We start from the raw sequence: 22,511 nt of genomic DNA on the forward strand, positions 1-22,511 counted from the left end.
TTTCATCCATTTACCTGTTAATTTTAGCTTTCATTAATAAATTTTGCTTACTATGGTTATTACTGTGATATTTTCCAACATTGACTTTGAATTTTTGTGATTATTAATTAATCATTTATTAATTTAATTTTACTCAAAAGAAAGCATTCCCTTATTTTTCTCATTTGTTTATTCAATTATTTGCATCACTATGGTCAATGGATATTTTTATTTGGATTAAAATTTATTGCTATCATATATTTTATAACTTAAGTATCTTATCTTGCCTTGCCTAGTTCATCACTGGAGTTAGCCACTTCTCTAAGCAGCTCTGGTTCCTTTAAATCAGGAATGGTATTTAGAAGCCATAATGTGTGTCCTAGATTTGCTCATTACCACATGTAAACTATGTGGGGGTTTTAATCTTTTAAATCTTGATTTTACTAATTTTTACTTATATTTTTAGCTTTCTGAGTTATTAAGTTGGCCATTCATATCACTCATTTTATAATTATTTTGTGAATAAAAATATTTTGTGGTATAAATTTCTAAGTACAGCATCAATTCATTAGCACATTAACTAAATAAAGAATGAATGTGGCTGGGTGCTCTTGACACAACTGAATAAAACAGAATTTCTATTGTTTGGTTTACATCCTATCAAATGAAGACAAGAATTTTTTAGTTTTGCTATATTGTCACTATTATCCAGTCTTGTACATTTCCTGTGTTCTATTACACTTTCTCATTTCTTGATGAAACATTTACTATGGTCAGAGAACATAACTTAATATTTTTAAGAGTTATTTTGTGAATTTGTGCAAGTCTTGTACTTGACATCATAGTTTTTGTTGAGTTCATATGTGCAACAGTCCTGTTTTATCTGGAAGGCATTGTTACCTTGGAATCATCCATGACCTTTGCCTACCTCCTGCATAGATCCCTGATCCCTGTGGGGAGGGATTTGTTGAAGACATTGCATTTAGGGCCGAGTGCTTCAAAGTCTCTCACTCTCTCTGTTCACATTTTTCTGATGAGGGTCTCTGTTAATTAGCAGCTACTGCAAGAAAAGTCTTCTCTGTTGTACTGATCTATGGTATAGTAATATGTCATTAGGAGTCATTTTATTGCTTTGTTTCTTTAGCAGAATAATAGTAGGTTTTCCCTTTGGAGTTTATGACCTATTTATTTAGTCTCAGGTTCTTGGTCACTTTAGTATTGTCAGGAATGGGTTTCATTTCATGGATTAGGCCTTAAATCCAATCAAAAAGTTGTTAGTTGTTCCCATAGTGGCACCACTATTGCACACAGATCACTGTTGTAGGTCACAGTTTATAGTTGAGTGATATTGATGATTGCTTTTTCCCTCTAATAAAGTAAAGAGTAACTTCCAGCACCATAATGTTATTGTTGGTGAAGCTTCTAGTTAGGGACTTACTTGATTTTTTTCCATGTTCCATGACCAGCATAGAGAAAGGGAACTAGATACGAAGTTCTACCCCTAACCAAGAAGGTATTTGTAACTGATACCTGTTGGGGAAGGGAAAATCCTTTTCCTCCAGTGGAGAATCACTGGGTATATGATCTACCCTCCAAGACAGACCTCATGTCCAGGAATAGTTAGCAAACACAAAATAGACTCCATGTGTTTTATTTTTTGTCTCTGTGTGTGTGCATATGCTTTACTTTGTTTACCTATTTTTTTATTGGTTTTTATTTTAAGAGAGAGAGCTCACAAAGTTGAGTGGGTAGGGAAATAAAAAGGTTCTGGGAGGAGTTGTAGATGGGGCTATATTGTATGAGAAAAAATTTTAAATTAAAAGGAATTCAAAACCGGAGTTATTTTATGGATATAAATTTGGGCACTTTAAAAGTAGTGTTTTATGCAGTCTTAGAGAGAATGTATGTTCTTTACTGTTTTTAAGTCTAGCTTTTAGAAACAAATTGTGAGCTGTACATTATTGTCTGTCTGCCTGTACATTATTGAATGTCAAGAATATTTTCCACTATCCTGTCACTTTGTCATGAATTTTCCCTGTAGTTCTGCTAGTTTTTACCTATACATCTTGAAACTATTGTTATATACTTTCAAGTTATTACACAGTTCCTTCATGATTGGTTGTTATCTAATAATTCTTCCCGCAGTTTTTTCAGTTTTGAAACTCCATGTTCTAGGTTTCTTTGTTATTTTACTTAATTTTGATATATTAGTTTATTTTCTATTATCTGTTTAACCTAAAAATTTGCCATCATCACATTTAAGTTTGAGTTTTATCAATAGTATGGATTAACCTGAGTTTTAACAACATGTTTTTTTCTTATTTTAGATAATGAATTTACTCTATTTAAACTCATGAAGATACTTGAAATTGTATCAAGTGATATATATCATTTTTATGTGTGCATGCTGAACTCATGTTAGATCCTGACACAATTCAGAATCATTTTCATTTTGAGTAATTTCTGTTTTTTATTGTGTGGGGGACTTGATATAGGTCTAATACTCAAAGTGCTGCCTTTAAAGTATGACAAAATACCTTTAAAATGGTAATTTGTACCATTTATAGAGTACTCAGTTATCACAGTTATGTTGTGATAATATTTCTTCTTACTAACTTCAATTTTCCTTCTACTGTTCTATTCTGGGGTCATTTTATTTTATATGTATAGCAATTTTAGTTAATGACAATTCAGTTTTTGTTAACATCAATTCAATGACAATTGTATTATGCAAAACTGCCATTGATATGCAAGATCGATAGATGACAAAGGAACATCTAGGATTGAGTTCATATGCATGCAGTGACAGTTACATTCAGTTGCTACATGCTGGACAACATCTGCAAGATGTTATTAGTTCCCAGATGCATTCATATATCAGAGGTGACAATTATATTATATCTGTCAGTGTTATTATTTGACTTTATTATTTATTGCAATATTGCATTTATATAAGTAGTTGTTTCACTAGACAGAAAAAACAGACACTGTGTTATTTTTTGCCATCATTTTAATGTGTAAAATAGGCGTGGCATATCATTGAAAGTAGATACTCATTTCTTCAAGTTACTGATTATTTTAGTGTAACTGAAACAGTGATGACTGGAACAATGTTTGTGTATGTAAACACCTGTCTCCAAGGACCTTCTTCTAGTCAATTGATTTTTAGATTGAAGTGCATATAACTTGACTTAGAAGTTTGAGAAGGCTGTTGTATAGCTATATCATGAAAAGTATGGAGATTTGTCAAGTGTGTATGAACACATGATTATGTTCATATGAAAGAATGTAAAAGAAAGATTCAGATTACATAGTGGTGGGAACACAGATTGAAATTACCCAGGACTCAAACATTTAACAGGCTGTATTTCTTCCCCCAGTGGTAACATAAGCTATTTATCTAGGAGAAATCATCATTTTTCTTCTGTTAATTTTCAGCTTCATACATTCTATACCTTCTACTTTCAGAAGGTCACTTAGTTTTGGTTTGAATCAGTTTCCTTTCCCTCTATAAGAACCTGATCATCAAGCACCTGAGATTCCTGAAATGCCTCCCCATACTAATGAGGCATCTCAGTATTTTAGCCTTTAACCAATGACTCTTGCCCACCCTGGATATTCCTACTGCACACCCCCAAAAGTATACAACTCTTGATTTACCTCCAATAAAGTTGGTCTCCCCAAAGCCGATTCTGGAGATAAGTCTCATATTTCCATTGTTCTCATGGGCTGTCAGAAACCCTGTTTGTCAACTCTGCTCCCTTCATCCTCATGGGCCATGGCCAACAACCCCAGATGGAAGGAAGACCCATAACCCAGACAAAAACTAAGTAGAGAAATGCTCAAGGTAAACCACATCATATATATCAAATGCACCTAGCAGATATTTACTGACCGTTTCACCCAAACAAGAATGTACCTTATTCTCAGAAGTTCATGAAACTTTCTCCAAAACTGACCACATATTTGGACACAAAGAAAGTCTCAACATATACCACCCCCCCCCAAAAAAAACCAACATACACACACACACACACACACACACACACTATTTCCTGTCTGATTAACACACATTAAAGCTGGATATAAGCAACAGGAAGTTTACAAAGTCATGGAAACTGAAAAACTCACTACTGAATGAAGAATGGGTCAAGATAGAAATTAAAATTTTTAGAACTGAATGAAAATGAATACACATATACATAAACAAGGCAGTTCTAAGAGACAAGTTCATAGGACTAAGTCCTTTCATAAAAAATGGTGAGAGCTGATATTAGTAACTAAATAGCACAGATGAAAGCTGTAGAATAAAAAAATAAAATAATATAGAGAGGGAACAGATAGTAAGAAATAGTCATGACTGAGATAAATGAAATTGAAACAAAACAAAATACTAAGAATCAACATAATTGAGTTGATTGAGAAAAATTAGTAGGATTGATAAATAAATGCTTAGCCAAATTAACCAAAAGATGGGGAAAGAAAATCCCAAATTTGCCAGAATTAGAGATGAACAGGGATGTAACAAAAGATACCAGAGAAATCTAGAAAATCATAAAAGCATACTTGAAAAATCTATACTTCACCAAATTGGAAAACCTAAAGGAAATGGATAATTTTATTGATATATCCTGTCTACCAAAATGAAATCTAGATCAGATAAACAATCTAAATTGAACTTTAACCCCTAGTGAGATAGAAGCAGTCATTAAAATTCTCTCAACCAAAAAAAGAAAAGTTCAGGGACAGATGGATTCAATGTACAACTTACCAGACATTCAATGATTGTTAACACCAATACTCCTCAAATTGTTCCCAAAAATTGAAACAGAAGGAATATTGCCTTGTTGTAGTAATTATTAACCTCAATTAGAATCTACATTTCCATCAATAATGCTGAGTTCTAACTTGCCATGTTCTGTCTGGGCAGCTCATAACTCCAACTGGCCAGCCCTCATGGCCATGTTGTCATGACTCACCTATCCTGTGGCATCTTATCTTTCCACCTTCTTCTCTCTCCTCCCATCATGATCCTCCTCAGACCCCTAGCCTGGTAATTGGAACCTCACCTACCACTCTTCGGCCCAGCTATAGGTTGTGGACATTTTTATTCTACCAATAGTTTTAAAATAAGGAGCAAGGAAATAGCATTACTTTGTGTCCATGCAGATTTTCTTATCCCTGGGGGTAACCAGGCCTTAGGGGCCAGTATTTGGCATTATAATACATAGCAAAAGACCAAACCTTAACATTGCCTAATTCTTTTTCAAGGCTACAATTACCCTGACACCTAAACCACATTAAAGCCCAGGAAAGAAAGAGAATTAGAGACCAGTCTCCCCTGTGAACACAGATGCAAATATACTCAATAAAACACCTAAAAACAAAATCCAAGAACATAGCAAAAAAAAAAAAAAAAAAATCAAGTAGTATTCATCACACAGATGTATTGAAAATTCAACATATGTAAAAAAAATAAGTGAAATTCAACACATAACAAAAGAAAGGCAAAATCACAAAATCATCTCATTTGATGCAGAAAAGGTGAAATCTAATTACCGTTTATGTTAAAAATCCTAGAATACAAAAGTCTTATCTCAGCATAATGAAGTCTGTTTATAACATGCCCACAACCTTAATGAAGAGAAAGTCAAAACAGTTCCACTAAAATCAGGAACAAAACACGGTTGTCCATTTTTCTATATACCTATTTAATATAGTATTTGAAATCATAACTAGAACAGTACAACCGAAGATCAGAAGAATACAATAGAAAAGGAAAAAGTCAATGTATCTTTATTTGCAGATGCTATGACTGTGTACATAAATGACTCTAAAGATTCCATCAGGAAACATCTAAGCTGGTAAATACAACATTATCAAAGTAAGGCACAATGTTAACTCACAAAAATCACTAGCCCTTCTATACACAAAAGAGGAACAGACTGAGAAAGAAATCAGGGAAACAATACTTTTCACAATAGCCCCTCACATCCCAAAATGAAATATTTTATGGTAACTCTAACCAAGCAACTAAAAGACTTGTATAATAAAAATTTTAAGAAATTAAAGAAAGAAATTAAGGAACATATTAAAAGATAAAAAGACCTCTAGTGCTCATGGATTGGTACAATTAATACAGTAAAATTGTCCATTTTAATAAAAGTAATCTATAGATTCAATACAATCCCCATCAAAATTACAAAACACAATTTTTCATAGATCTTGAAAGAACAATTTTCAGCCTCAGATGGAAATACAAAGAGCCCAAATAGTTAAAAAAAATCTTAACAACAACAACAATAATAATAATTTAAAACTGCTTGACATATTACTACCTCTGATCTCAAACTGTACTACAGAACTATAGTAATAAAAACAATATGGCATTGGCACAAAAAAAATCAATGTAATTGAGATGAAGATCTATACAAAATCCACACATCTATGGATACCTGTTTTTTTTTATTAAGATGACAGAAATACACACTGAAGAAACAACAACATCTTCTGTAAAGTCCATATCAATGGAAAATTACCTTTGCACCCCTCCCTTTCCAGAAGAGTGAGGCCACAGGGTTCCAAGAAAAAAACAGGGATTATCGGTAAAATGGAGTTGCCTGGCAGCAGATAGCTCCCCCTTAGAAGGTCCCCAACAGCCCACCAACACCAATCAACCAGTTTAAAGATTAAACTATATCACTAATAGTATCATGCCCAGTTGCTGTTGCTAAAAACTGCCCTGCTCAAACTGTATATAAACTTCTGCCACAGTGTGCTCGGAGCCACTTCTTCTCCTGCATGAGTGATCGGCCCCAAGAGTTGGAACAATAAAATCCTCTTGCAATTGCATTGATTGCCATCTCCACCAGCTTCCTTGGGGGGAGGGGGGCTGGTAGTGTGGCCTTTGGGCTTTACACTTCAACAAATGATGCTGGTCAGACTGGATGGCTCCTCATAGAACAGAAGATCTATTTATACTTATCACCCTGGACAAAACTCCAAACAGGAAAAGCGCCTCAAGATAAGGTCCATACATTGGAACTGATTTAAAAAAAAAAAAAAAAAAGTGGAGAATGGTCTTGAACTCATAGGCACAGGAAAAGTCTCTCAGAACAGAACAGTATTAGCATGCACTCAGATTAACAATAAATGGGATCTAATGAAACTGAACAGCTTCAGCATTGCAAAGGATACCACTGATTGGATGCAGTGGTAGGTTATATAGTAGGAAAATAATTTACCAACTACATATCCAACAGGAAAATTAAAAAAAAAAAAACTGTACTTCAAGAAAATAGCTCAGTTAAAAACTTGGGTACAGATCTAAATAGAGTTCTCAAAAGAAGAAACAGAAATGACTAAAAACACTTAAAGAAGTGTTATCACTCTTAAACATCAGAGAAATGCAACTCAAAACCACTTTGAGATTTCATCTTACATCAATCACAGTGGTCAATAAAACAAATGATAGCTCATACGTGGGGTAAGGGGAACATGCATCTATTACTGGTGGCAGTGCAAACTTGTACACTTTATAGAAATCAGTGTGATGGTTCCTTCACTGGACTGGAATGGGAAACAGTGGAGTCTGGGATGGATGCTGTGTTTCCCAGTCTCCTCTCTGGGTACCAGGATGCTGTAGCCTATATAACCCTGGGAGTCAGGGACTTTCCCTTTCCAGCATGGATGGCCAGGTGGATGAGGAAAGTGAAGCCCAGGATGAGTAGAATCTTGTCTATTTGGGAGTGAGTACCAGGAGTACTGGAGGGGCTTGAAAGACTTCCTCAGGAGTCTTAGATGTTGTTCTGTAGTTGAAGGTCTATTCTGCAACAATCCTTAATTAAACAGCTCTCTAAGATGATGCTTGTTTGTTCATACTGGTCTATCTGATGGTGGATATAAATGCATATGCTTGATTTACATTACAATGTTCTTATACCGGTGTTTTCAGGCATCTTGGTTTGGGAAGATTGTAATTCCAGGTGTTGATATCTAGTCTTGTTTTTGTTGGTTGGATTTTTAGTTCCTTGGTTTCTGTTGTCTTTTCTGGTTCTTTGTGGACTGTAGTGGGTGTAGGTTGCCTGATACAGAGGGCTTCTTGGTCCCTGTCATATGTGACCCTGGGGGCCCTGGACAGAATGTCTTTTAGGTATTAGGAACTGACATGAAGGAATAAGGATGGCCTAGAAAGGAGAAGTTGCTGAGAGATTCCATAGGATACAGGAAAGCTGGGTCTCCTAAGGAAATCTCTGCATTCCCTATGGGATAGAGCCAGAGAGGGAGGCAGGCCCTTGCAGGTAGTCTGCTACCAGGCTGAGAATGAAACTGGAGACTTTGGAGAGGCATACAGGAAGGAGAGTGAAGATCCCAGATTGGCATGGCCAGAGAGTTCCCAGGTAAATAGTGCCTCTGGGAATTGGTTCCTGACACAAAGGGATGGAGTGAAGGAAGAAGTTTAGGTGTCAAGGGGCTCTGCAGAGAGAAAAGACAAGGCAGGGCCCTGCAGGTAGCCTGCTTCAGGGCTGGGGATGAAGCTGGGAAGTTGTAATGTTAGACTGGATGGAGCTCTTGTAGCATTTCATACACAAGATGCTAATTAATGATAAAAAGATGACTGCTGGTAATTTTAGAAGGGGAATTACTAGTATTAATAATGAGATGATCGGCATCTTCATCAGACACTGAAACTGAATACAGAATTTGATGTTTGTAGTCATGATGTTAAGTTTTGTTTTGTTCAATTCTAGTTCTACCATTGTTATTTTCCCCTTCTTTGAAATTGTCTGAATCCCTAACTCAATGCCTGGGGTACTCTAGCTTTTTGATAAGGATTAGGTAATTGATGAGTTAAGGAATGAGTGAAAGACTGACAAGATTTGAGGCCTCTAAAATACAAATAAGAAATATATATATACATATATATATCAACACAAAATAATCTTATAATCATTGAGACAGTGTAAAAAGGGGGATTGACTTATTCTAAAATGTGATCTGTGGAGTTTTGAAAAGTTTAATTATTAATACAAATGGAAAACATGAACAGACAAATAGGTAATTCCATCTAATTATGGCTTGATGAACAAGTGGCTTTATTGGAGTTACTGATAAGAGCATGAAGGATTGTTGGCCCTTGTGTTACTGGAAAGCCTACGGTAACCCTGATGACAGGTCATGAGAACTGCATTCTTGGAGCTCCCTGCCCAGTTTGCAGCAGCTCCATCCACACGGGTCTTCTCTCTCAACTGTTTACTACTCACGGGTTCCCTTCTTCCAGGAAAGAATGTATGAATTTGGTGGCAATAGCACCCAACACTCCACTCCATCTTTTGGCTGTCACACCTCAGCCGCCTGCTCCCAGCAGCTTAACTGTGACTGTGCTGTGACCACTGTTCTTTGCTAGGTCTTTTTCTTTTATGATTGAGGCTGACAGTCATATTTTATGGATGTAAACAAAACTGTGATAAAGGCAATTTGGTAGGCACATGACATGATTTAAGAAAATAAGCACTACTTCCCACTGGGGCTCTTGACTTTCTCCGCCATGGACTTTTGTTCAGACATGTGGAGTGGACCTAAAATCTAATCAGCTTGCATCCGTGCTGTCCCTCTGTTTGTCTCTTGCCCAACATTATCAGTAGTATAGCATGCACAATATTTACTTCACAGCTGTTGGTGACAGTGTTTCCCCGGTAGCCTGGCACTATAAAACCAGCCAGTGGGGAGTGTCCAGCTCTTTGGATCCTCCACATTCTTCAAGTATACAATGCTTTCATCAACAAGGACCTACCCTGTACTTACCAGCATGCACTCGATAACAGGAGCAAAAGCTTTTATGCCCTTTAGAACCTTAGCTGCATTTTCTCTTTCAAGGCTTTCTGCCATCCATTCCAACCAAGTGCTCATTGTAACTGACTCAGAAGCGAGGGAGATATGTTTTAAAAAGCAATAATACATGAAGACACATGTTAAGTTGTACATATGTTTCCTCAAAAGAGCATATTGGGTATGGTGTCTTACAATGAAAGAAACTACTGTATTTGGCTCCCCACAATTCCTGTGAACTTTTCTAGTTTCTCGTCCTCAGACACTTTGCCAGGCTGCTGTGCGTCTCCCTACAGCTGATGGGTTTCAGCAGCATCAGCTGGTACTGTTTGGTCCAGCTGAAAGCCAAGGGTGGGGTAGAGGGTAGGGATATGCTCTTGTGTGGTGCAATTGCTAGTGGAGTGACTCTTCAGTTCTGAGAGACTCCAAACACCCACGGTAGTTGCCTCTCCATTGCCCACACCTGGCTACTGAACAGGCGCTGGGTTGGGAGAACAATTCACACCTCACTCTTCTTTCTTTCAGGGAGAGAGAGTGCACAGTCCTCAAGGGGATTATTTCCCACTTGACAACAAGCACAAACTTTGTCACCTGTGCTGTTCTAATCATTTGTCCTCCAGCCCTTCTTGATCAGGCCCTCAAGGTTTCTGGAAGCTTACTAGGATAGAATTGGTTTTCTGTCAGATTTTTTCCTAAGAATTCTGCCTTGACATAAATGCTGCCACATTTTCTTGAGTCACCAATACCTTGTAATCATGATTTATTTACATGCATGCCTACATGGTGATGTGCCAGAACCTCCCTTAGCTCCTAAGATCACTTCTCACCACAAGGTTCAGCAAAACCCCTAAGACCCCATAGCAGTCACCAGATCCCTACCGCATCAGCCTCTTAACTAACTCTTCTGTGAATATCATTCTATAAACCCAGTGAGTGAGGCAGCAGACACTGCCTCTGACATGCCCAGTTCCCTCAGGAGTATTTGTCTTTTCCTGTCTTCCAGTTAGCGATGCTCATGGGAACTTGAGCCAGTGATAAGCAAGGGGCTAATGGCTCACACATGTGAACCAGTCTATCAGGACGGCTTTGGTATGTATTGCCTTAGGTTATTCAGCCTTTGTTTGAAGAAGGGATGACTAATTTCATATGTATATTCTTTTTTCATATCATCCAGACTGACCCCATCCACCCTAAATTCAGTAGCTTCATGAGCCAGGCTTGAGGATGGTCTCCTTCTCCTTCATCTTCTACTTAAAAGTTTTCCCAAGTCATATAGTTCAGGTTAAGTGTGTCTGTGGGGATGATAGTGTCCTCTACTGGGCCATGGTTAAGACCCCCATCTGGATGCAGAATCTTGGATGTTTCCCTTCCTCTGTGTGAAGGCTGGATGAGAAGAATGCTTTCTATCACTCAGCGTCTCTTTCTTCCTTATCACTGACTGTCTCCAAGAATCTAAGTTTTTGAAGGCCTCTTTGGTCTCATCCTTACTCCCTGCCCCTTTTCTGCCACACCAAAGGCTAATGTACCCCCTCAGCCTTTCCTGCCAAGTTAAAGGTTAATGTAGAGAATAGCACCCTTAGCCAGGCAGTGGTGGCGCACGCCTTTAATCCCAGCACTTGGGAGGCAGAGGCAGGTGGATTTCTGAGTTAAAGGCCAGGCCAGCCTTTTCTACAGAGTGAGTTCCAGGACAGCCAGGGCTACACAGAGGAACCCTGTCTCCAAAAAAAAAAAAAAAAAAGGATGTTTTTCTTGATTAATACCACTGCCATACTTATGTAAGGGTCCAAAATTCACTGAAGGAAAAAAAAAATAGCACCCACGTGGTTGTTTTTGTTTGTTTGCTTTTTGCCACTTAGATCAGTTCTCTGGGCACACAGGTCAGTTTCAGTTGTCTTAGTGCTCACAACAGAGGCCATACAACTGACAGTTAGTACATCTGGCTTAAAATAATGTTCATACATTCTGGTGTCAAAGGATTATGGTATATTCTCAGGTCTACTGGAATATTTAGGGGCATAAGACAGATTCCATTAATCAAGGAGGCATGCCATCCTATATTATATAAAGGAAGACAACAACCCTGGGGTTCCTAGCTCAGATTGTTCAGGCTTGCTTGCATGTCTTACCAAACATAGCAAAGAATATGCAACTATCACTACCTGGAGAAGCCACACCATCCCTTACAACATGGGGAAAGGCAGCCATATCGAGATTGCTCCTTCTGACATTCTACCTACAGACAGATCAGCCATTAGTTGTATATATTTTCATCCATTGCAATTGTTTCTTTCTGTTATCTTTGGTTTTGTTGAGTAGTGTTCATGCATCATGTATTCTATGGCACTTCCTGAGGAAACCCCAAAATGATGACAGGGATACACCAAAGCAAAGAGTCCACTCAAAACTCGTTTAGCAGTTTTTGAGCTTATTGGGGTTACGTATAGCAGCATGGATAAGGGACTCCTTACAAGAGGATGGATGAGGGATCCTTACAGAAACGTGGCTCATTTGGACAGCTGGACCAATGAGAAGTCCACTCTGATGTGGACGTAAGAACTATATTCCTGGGACACCTTTACCATGCGCATTCTCATCTGTTTTAGCATTCTTACTTTCCCCTACACTTGGGTGATGTGCTTAATGTTATCTGTCTATTTCCCATGTCTGAATGCTTGAATATAGACTATGTTATGTAGTGTGCTCTGTTTCAGACACATATGAGTTTCAGACCTCAATCTATTTTTCTTTGTGAGAAATTTATTCTATTCATCTAGCTTCAGTAACACCTTTTGTAAAGTAGAGATGGTACCATAGTTATAAGAAGAGGTTTTCTGTATGATCTACTTCACTTACTAAGAGATCTAAGATCTCTCTGTGATTTGGTAAATATTCAAAGATTTAGAGTAATTATTATTAACCAATTGCCCTTTTTTTTCCTGCAGCTTTCCCCACAAATAAACCAAACAAAGATGCAAGACATGTCATAAAAGTGGTAAGTGTGGTTCGTGTATTTATATTCCTGTATTTGGCTTTCCCTTATTCTGTTTTATTCTTATAAAAATACTTCTCACCTTAACTTCTGTAGGTGCGCAGTAATAAAGCACATATTTCATTTACACATCATTAGTGTGTGAAGACTGGGAGCCATGGTGACATCTTGCCATGTGTTCAGTTGATCTGTCCTCTTGCACTCTTGCCTTCACTCCTTTAGGTAGTAAGGCCCCTAAAGTGAGGCATAGAATTCCACTGCTGTTCATGTGTCCTGTGCATAGCACAATGAATAATATGCAGTAGACAGTGAAAGAGGTGTGTGAGGGAACCCCACAGCACTTTCCAGTATGCCTGTGCTGAAGGACACACTGGTATACAGCCAGTGCTTGTTTATGTACACAGTTCTTGGTGCTTTTAATAATATCTTTGAAGAAGACTTTTTTCATGTGTAAGACTATGTTAGGATTGCAAAACAGTATGTTGTCTAAAATGAAACTTTTCACATTTATTTACTGGTTTAATTATTATTTTTTTTTTTTAGTAGAAATCTGGTACCTATTTTTGATGAGAAGAATTCTGTAACTATTACATATTTTGCATGTGGGGGCTTATATTTTCACAGTTGAAATATAATTTATCTTTAAGATAATTCTTCCTAGTAAAATTATTACTTTTCTTTCATAGGAATATCAAGAAAATGGCCCATTATTTTCAGAGCTTAAATTTTACCAGAGAGCTGCAAAAAGAGAATGTAGTAAGTAAAATTAGCTAACCAGCTACTGCCATATATACACTTGCTCAAGTGAATGTTAACATTTTGGTCTTTTTCTGGCCTTCTGGAAAATTCTTTTCCATAAGAAATTTTATTGTAATGTGATATACTTAACTGTTATAACATATAAAAGCAAGACAGATGGTATACACATCTTGATATGCCACACATAATGGGTTATATATTTTAACTCAAAGTTTTTTTTTTTTTACTACTTTACATAACATGCTGACTTGTTGAATTATCAAGAGTTTTCTAAGCATTTAAAGGTTGTATAATGAAATTATTTCTTTTATAAAGATGCATTTAGATAGAAAGGGTATAGTGGCAAAACTAAAGTAGGTAGATAATACACATACACATACACAAAGGGAATGATTTTAAGGTGGATTAAAGTATTTGTAAATGATTAAATGTTGAGATTTTTAAGAAAATATTCAACAGTTGAATGTTGAGAAATATTTGGAGTTAGATATCATAAATAAGAACTACTGGTTGGAGATTTGAATGTGAAATGATTATAAGCAGAAATGAAGAAAAGTGAAAAGTTTCTAAGATTTACATATAATGTTGCTTGAGTTGGTAGGAGTCATGATGACTGGTGTGGCTAGGCTCCTTTTTATCCTGTTGGTGAAAAAGAATGATGGATCTTGCCTGAATAATTAACTTTGCTTCCCGTAATAAAGCTTCTAAACACTCTGACTGTAGTCGCCACCAACTGCCTAAACTGTGTCAGATTGACAAATAGAATCCATTAAATGTGATTGTTTTATCAGGAAAGCTGTCTGTAGCATGAAACACATATGGCAGAGAAGTAAGAACGGTGATTACACTACCTGATTGTTTAACTGGATTAAACAATTCAATTAGGTTTTTTCCTTTTTCTTTCTTTTTTTTTTTTGTAAACTAAATTTATTCAAAACAGTTATTTTACCGCAATTTCACAGTCAAGTGCTTTTTGTGCTCAATTTGTATTTTGTGGACTAACATGATTTTAACCTTTGAAATGTAGGTAGTGGTGGGGAAAGTACTCATGCTTTGTAGTCAACGTGTGATATATGGAGAAACTTGGCTAGCATATGATGAAATGATTTATTTTTATGAATATAAATACTTATGAATGAATGATAACAATGTATTTTGTAAGACTTTGTCTTTCTGACACTGTTAATTTAGTTTAAAAAGAGATATTTTGTGTTAATTATAGTGGTAACAAAAAAGTTTCAAACCATGGAATAGATACATGTATATTTTTAGGTTTTTATTTTCTTAGAATATCTAGTGACTGTTTTGGTTTGATAAATATCCCTTGGCATCTTTACAAAGGCAGAAATACCTTTCTAAATATTATTCTTGTCTAAATATTATTCTTGTTACATTTTTCTTTGCAGTCCAAAAGTGGGTACAACAGAGGAAACTTGATTATTTAGGAGTTCCTATATTTTATGGATTTGGTCTGACTGATTTCAAAGGAAGAAGGTAAAGAGCATATTATAATCACAGCAAATTTATATGATCAATTATCACCAAATGACTTTCCTCAGTGATCTATCCGATGTTTTTTGGCCAGTTAACAAACTACTCAAAAATGGGCATCAGGAAGCCCACAGTGGCTAGTTTGCTTGGTTTAGGTTCTGATCTCCCTGGTGAATATAATCTGATATCTGCCAAGCTGTAGTCATTTTAGGTCCTACCAGGGAAGGGCCTGCTTCCATTGGTCACTCATGACTATTGATAGGCCTAAGGTGTCTCTACAATGAGCTACCAGTGTGTTATAAGGGAACCACAGCTGGTTTTCCCCACAGAAAATGGGTGGGCAGTCAGGGATGGAGGAAGGAGGAATTGGAGATTGAGAGGGGGGGGTGAGGGAGAGAGACAGAGAGAGGGACACAGAGAGAGACTATCAATATAAATATGAGTGTAAATGTGCAGGCGAGTGTATCTGAGCTGAATCCACGTCATACTATTTCTTTATGATCTAATCTTAAAGGTGGTATCCTATCTTACAGCCATCTTCTCTCTGCTAGAAGTCAGTCACTAGCTCTACCTCTGAAAGTTTTGAGAGAATCACTCTCTACCTTGAGGAAATAAGACCCAAGAAATTTATAAAGCTGCCCTTAAATGTGTCTCTGTACACATAAAAATTTATTACTTGTGATTGTGAAAAAGTCACTTGTTTTGCACCCATTTTGTTCTAGGGAGTGTCATGGATGTTATCCTACTCTGTAGTTTTTAGACAGGTTCTACTGTACATGTGCAAAAAGAGGCTCAGCTCTCAGCCCTGTGTTCAAATACCTTTAAATAATATAAAGAAAGTTTAAAACGTTCAAACAGGGCACGAAATGAACCACAGCAATCATCTGGATTGTGTTACATGTTTCTCTTATAGTAATTGGCATAAGAATTATGTAGGATATTATTGAAGAAAGAATAGAGAGTGAATTAGCAGAGTAGATGTCAGTGTGATCAGATGAAGGACAATTGTCAGAGGAAAAAGATACATGCTTCTGAACCAAGGAAGAACTATGGAGATTCATAGAAGTTGTGAGAGGGTACATACAATGTATGGAACCAAAGACTGCAACATTCCCATACAGGGCCCAAGCCACATGGTTCCTATCCTGGTGGAGGGCAGCAGGACCTCATCCCCAAAGGTAATCAGATGGATTCTGGTAAAACAAAACAAAATGCTCATGAGTCCTCTGAACAATCTCCCATATCCCTCACAAGCTTTGTCATGTGTGACAGTTTCCTCCAAGACTTAAACTGCTCAATCCTTCAGTGAAGTTCCTTAAACAGGAAGGTCAATAACTCAAAATAACTTCATTGAGTCCCTGAAACTGACAAGATACACTAGGTGCCTCCCATCAGAGGAAGTAATAGAAGCTGAGAGTTCCTCTAAGCTGCAAAGCAGACTCTCAGATCAGGCCAGCTGCCTGGAAGAAGCAGAAACCAGCTAAGTTGCCTGGAGAGATTTAGACCAACTGAGCCTGGAAGGGACACTCTCCAAGCTTTTCAGCTGCTAGCAGGCTTTGCAGAGGGCTTCAGGCTCCCAGCTTTGTGACCTGTAAGCCACGGCTGGGGTGGGCTTTGGAGATGTAACTGTCCTTTTGTCATTTCTGCTCCATACTTTGCCCATACTTTGCTAATCCCAATAAAGCTCACTGGTTCGCCAAGCTGGGCTTTGGTGGTATCCATACTTTGGTCTGTTGTAGGCTCCCTATCTGGCCCGTGGAAATGTGTGCTTCCTCTGGTCTCCGCAAGAATGTTTTGTCATATAGCAAACAAATTGTAGGTTTTAGTGAGGTGATGGTTGAAAATGGATTTTAATAAACTCTGTTAGGGATTAATATGACCTGACCAGCTCCCTAGTAATTGAGGCAGAGTGCAATGGAATTATTTAATCAGATCTTGCACAATTACTTGGAGATTACCATTAGTCTATTTTTCTATATGCCAGACTGGCTACTTTCCCAGTTGCTCTTCTCAAGTACTTGTTGTTTGAGTCTTCTTTGTTACTTCTGTTCCAGCAGTCCACCCTGGGGGACATTTCACTTGGCCACATGCTCCTGGTTTATCACATCTAATGGAGACCGTTTGTCCTCTCCTTCTTCTTTCTTGTACCCTTCTTTCTCCTCCTCCTCTCTCCTTCTCTGTGATGCCTGCCTACCTGTGACCCCAGCCTGGTAATTCAAACTTTGCCTCTTTTTATTCTCTCCAGTAATTGGCTATACTCATGTTTATTTAACCAATAGCTTTAAATTGGGGAGCAAGGTTTACATAGCATCACTTAGTATATGTGAGGATTTGCTTGTCAGGACAACCAGATCTTGGAGACCAATATTTAGCACTTGAATACATAGCATCAGAACAATCTCCAACAGATGATTTTTCTGATGGACAAGTCAATAATAGGGAAAAAAAAAATCCTTGGCCTATGTCAGAGTCTTGCCAAGTAGCCCCAAATGCTCTCTACCTCTCCCAGTCTTTTATTTCATTAACAAAACTGAGCCTATCTTAGGTCATTCTGACAAGAATGCCTTCCTTACCCATCATGGAATCTGACATGGGTCAAGGATAAGGAAATGGGCTGCTTGGCAAGAATATGACATTGGCCAAGGACAAGGAAATAGGCTTCTGTCAGGAATCTGACATTAGGCTAGAACAAAGAAGTAATTTCAGGTAGGAATCTAAATCTTAGGCTACAACAAAGAAGTAATCTCAGGCAGAAATCTAAATATTAGGCTAGAACAAAGGAGTAATTTCAGACAGAAATCTAAATTTTAGACTAGAACAAGGAAGTAGGCTTCAGACATGAAAATGACCTTGGGCTAGGACAGAGAAGTAGGCTTAGATACTTTGATCATCCCGATAAGCCCTTAGAAACAGTGATCATGGAAGTGCTCACGCAATTGGGTTTAATGCCTTGCTTTTTCTTTGACTATTTGTGTTTATTGTCTTGCCTGTTCCTTGACTATTTACAGCTATTGTATTGCTAGTTCCTCAACCTAGAACTGACCTTAATACATGCATGTAATTAAAATGGTATAAAAGCATAAAGAAGGAGGGGATGTGATAGAGGATTCTTGGGAGGGGAAATGAGGAAAGGGGATGACATCTGTATTGTAAATAAATAAAATATCCAATAAAAAATTTAAAAAATGAAAAATCCATTTGACACTCAGTGTGATTCACAGGGTTGTAGACAGGCATCATCTTGAGGAAAATAAACAAACAAACAAAAACCAAAAACATGGTTGTTTAAAATTGAGATGCCTGAAGGCCTAGAAAAGGAGTAATTGAAAACCAGAAAATGTAAATTTAACCTGCCCCAGCTTCAGAATGAGAAGCATCCTTAAGAAATACCCTACCAAGCCCGAGGGAGGAAGGCCATCAAAGGATACAGGTTGGAGGAGGTGGTTCAAGCTTTGAAATAAGTAGTAGATAAAATTAACCTTGCCCTTGATGTCTGAGAGCAGATCGTATCAACTGAGAATAACCCTGAGCCTGAGGTCAGTAGGTAGATCACTTCTGTTACCCTCTACCTGTGTTCACTAATGTGGAGCCCAAAGACTCTGTGGGTAACTGAACATGCACAGCTATGTGCAGTATAGTAGTGATTAAAAATAGTACTTGAGAAATCTTAACAGTGTGCATGTAGGTAGTTGTCATCATCTCTTATCTCTTCCTCCTCCTCCTAGTTATTACTAAACAGAATATAATTTTCGTCTCTTTACTCTTCCCAGTTGCTCCTCACCTTCTCTCGCATCTGGATTTACTCCATTTGTATCTCTTATTAGAAAAGATCTGGCTTCTAGGGAATAACAACAAAACAGTCAACTAGAAGATAAAATGAAAACTATCATGTAGAAGTTGGACAAGCCAAGCCAACATAAAAATAAAAGAGCCTTGAGAGAAAGCATAAAAGTTGGAGATCTACTCATTTACACACTCAAGAATCCCATTAAAGTACTAAACTGAAATCCATAGTGTATATACAGAGGACCTGTTTCAGATCCGTGCAGGCCCTGTGCTTGCTGCAAGTCTCTGTGTGTTCATATGAGTATCTTTCAATTAATTCAGAGGACTTTGTTCTTCTGGTGTCCTCCATCTCCTCTGTCTCCCCCACTCTCCCTGCTTCCTTTTCCATGGGGTTTACTGAGCTTTGAGGGGAAAATATCCTCTTTACAGCTGTGTGTTTCCAAGTCTCTCTGTGTAATGTCTTGCTGTGGGTCTTTATTCATTCCCATCTGCTGCAGGAGGAAGCCTCTCTGATGATGGCTTAGGAAGACATCCATCTATGAGTATAACCCAATGTCATTAGGAGTCATCATATTGTTATTTTTTTTCTTTTAAGACTAGCAGTATTTGATTTTACCCTAGGTCTTTGGGCTTTCTTGACTCTGTTTCTTGGTCATCCAAGCAGTGGACTTGTTATCCATAATCCTAAAACTTAGGAATCATATATATAAAGCCCTTAAAGTAAATAACTTCCAAACAAGATTGCCATGTTCAACTATTTTATCTTTAGAACTGATACAAAATATAAGACATTTCAACACAGCAAAAAACCCAAAAAAATCCTTGACCAACAGTACTAGAGAAGACTTAAATAAACACTACACATAGGAGGAAAAAAAGACATTCTTGACCCCAAGAGTAAAGGAAGGAATATATTTTATTAGTCTAGTAGATGAATAAGGGAGAGCTATGAAGAACTCTATTATCTCCAGTATAGTACACTAGCTAACCTCTAGCATTAATGGTGGAGAAAGAAAAGGATAAATAATAACACAGAAACAACCAAGAAAAATCACAGGAGTTTATAAGCATGTCTCAGTAACAATCTTACAAACAATTGACCTCAGAGTTACTAATAAGAAACCATTGGCTAAATAGATTAAAAAACAAGACCGAACTACTATTCATCTCCACAAAACACTCCTCACTGATAAAGACATCCACGATTGAGAATTAGTGGAAGGAAGTCAATCTAGAAAGTGTATGGAAACTTGGAGCAGCTGCTGAAATTATTTTCATGCTTAATAAGGTAGACTCCAAATCAAACCAAACTTAAGCTGAACAGTGCATATTAACAGATGGAACAGTTCATCAAGCATCCTTAGGAGCTAAACAGAAAATGTGTTTGTTTGCTTTGCTTTTGTGTATGGATATGCAACATACCATGTGCATGCAGTTCCTTGTGAGGCTAGGAAAGTGTGTTTGATTCCCTAGAAGTGGAGTTATGGATAATTGTGGAGCTGCCATGTTGGTGTAGAAACAAAGTTCCCTGAACGAGCAGTCTGTGTTCTTAACTGCTAAACTGTCTTTCAAGCTCGTGAAACAACAACAACAACAACAACAACAACAACAACAACAACAACAACTACTACTACTACACTACTACTTTTCCCCCGCCTCCTTCCCCTTGTCTTCCTTTTCCTTCTTCTTGTTCTTCTCTTTCTCCCTCTCCCTCTCCTTCCCTTCTCCTTTTCTTCTTCATCTTTCTCTTTGTCTTCTTTATCTTTTTTTTTTTTATTATTAAATAGAATGACTGATGTATTAGTTTTAAAAAAAATCGTCTTCCAAGAAAGAAAATCCAAGAACTAGATGGATTCACTTTTGGATTCTACCAGATGTTTAAAGAAAAGCTTGTAAATCTGAAAGAGAGGAGCAGAAAGGGAAAGAAAAAAAACAGCTACCAGCTGGAAAGGGCACTGTTAAACTCACTCTGTGAAGCTATCATACTCTAATAACTAAGACTGGGAAGGATATAATGGGGTGGGGCATGGATGGAAAAAAATACCAATTTCTTTAATGAACATAGGTACAAAATTTCTCAGTGAAATTTTTATAAAAATCAAGAATACATTAAAGAGATCATATATTATGACCAAGTTGGTTTTATTCCAAGGATGGTTGATTTGCCCAACATGGACATTTGTAAGTTTAATACACATGAAAATTGACTCTAGGGAATCTGGAATCATTAAGAAATCACATGAGCATCTTAATCAGGGCCCAAAATACCTTTGATGATATTCAGCTCCCTTCATGATAAATGCTCTGAAAAAAAAAATCGAGACAGCAACATACTTCAATGCAATAAAAGCTCTACGAGAATCACTACTGCCAACATTGTAGGAGTCAGGAGGAAACTGAAAGTATTCTTTCTAAATTCAGAAAGACAAGAGTCTCCACTTTCTGCTCTTATTAATATAATACTTGAAAAGAAAAGAGAAGCATGTAAAAGGAAATATACAAAAGGAAAAATCCAATCCATCCTAATTTAAAGCCTACTGGATTCTGTATTTAAGAGACACAAAAGTATCCACCAGAAAATATGTAGGTCTGGTCAACACTTCAGCCTGGTAGTAGGACTGAATAATCCTACTACTGTGGTCTTAGTGAGCCAACTAAACAAACAGCAGCTTAAGTACTCATGACAAAGTTGCTGAGAATAAAATGGGGACAGGAGGTGGTTACATTTCAATACGTTTTTAAAAAATTCTAGGAATAAGCCTACTTGTGGAAGGGAAATACCTCTTCAGTGAAAATGGTCAGGGACTGAAGAAAGAAATAGAAGGAGACAGTAGAAGATGGAGCAGCTTGCACGTGCATGGATTGCCAGAATTAGTGTGGTAGAAAGCTTATATCACTAAATGTGATCTGCAGGTTCAGTAGTTTCCCCATCAAAGTTAAAGTACATCTTCAAAATTAAAACTAGAAAAAAAAACCATTAAAATACACATAAGACCACAAAAACACCCAAACAACCAAAGCAGTTCCAAGCAGAAAATGCTAGTGGTATCAGAGTACTTGATCACAAATTGTTCTATGATCAGTGACCATGAAAGGTGGAGCCATGGCACAGAAAGGGACTTACAGACCTGTGGACTAGAACAGAGGGAAGAAGTAAATCCACATAGATACACTTCCTAACTTTTAGCTGTCAAAAAGACAAACGGAAAATGCCTGCTTGACAATGGTTTTGAGAATGTTGGCTATCGTTACTTGTAAAAGACTGGCCTTATAATACAGTTCCTCATGTTGTGGTAACCCAACCTTAAAATTATTTTGATTGCTACTTCATAGCTGTCATTTTGCTACTGTATGAATCATTATGTGACTGTTATATAGGATACCTGATATGTGACCCCTGTAAAAGTGTTGATTAACACCCCACCACCACCAAGCATGTCACAACCCACAGGTTGAGAACTGCTGTATCTGTCATTGTGTGTGAAAAATCAGTCTGAAACACATTAAGGCCTTAATTTAAGACCAAAGACCCTGAACTGTTGGGGCAAAGCGTAGGTAAAGTTCTCCAAAGCAGAGGCATAGGTTAGGACTCCAATAACTCAGGCAGATTTCCTAAGTAGACTGATGGGGTTGTATTAGTTTCTTTTCTGTTGCTGTGATAAAACATTATTATCAGGGC

General features: G+C 37.4%; 1 protein-coding gene across 2 annotated transcripts in view; it reads left to right on the forward strand.

Moving 5' to 3' along the window:
• Window positions 1-22,511, forward strand: part of Vrk2 (VRK serine/threonine kinase 2) — a 109,692-nt gene that overhangs the window by 26,930 nt on the left and 60,251 nt on the right. The window contains exons 3-6 of one of the 2 annotated variants that reach the window (XM_076937987.1): window positions 10,811-10,896; window positions 12,750-12,799; window positions 13,483-13,552; window positions 14,962-15,049. In XM_076937987.1, the coding sequence (XP_076794102.1) occupies window positions 10,857-10,896; window positions 12,750-12,799; window positions 13,483-13,552; window positions 14,962-15,049 (248 nt within the window). In that variant the 5' untranslated portion in view covers window positions 10,811-10,856. The remainder of the gene's footprint in view (window positions 1-10,810; window positions 10,897-12,749; window positions 12,800-13,482; window positions 13,553-14,961; window positions 15,050-22,511) is intronic. The other variant, XM_034508796.2, reaches the window with a different exon arrangement.

This window comes from Arvicanthis niloticus, chromosome 7 (genome assembly GCF_011762505.2).
Source record: "Arvicanthis niloticus isolate mArvNil1 chromosome 7, mArvNil1.pat.X, whole genome shotgun sequence".
Taxonomy (NCBI): Eukaryota; Metazoa; Chordata; class Mammalia; order Rodentia; family Muridae; genus Arvicanthis; species Arvicanthis niloticus.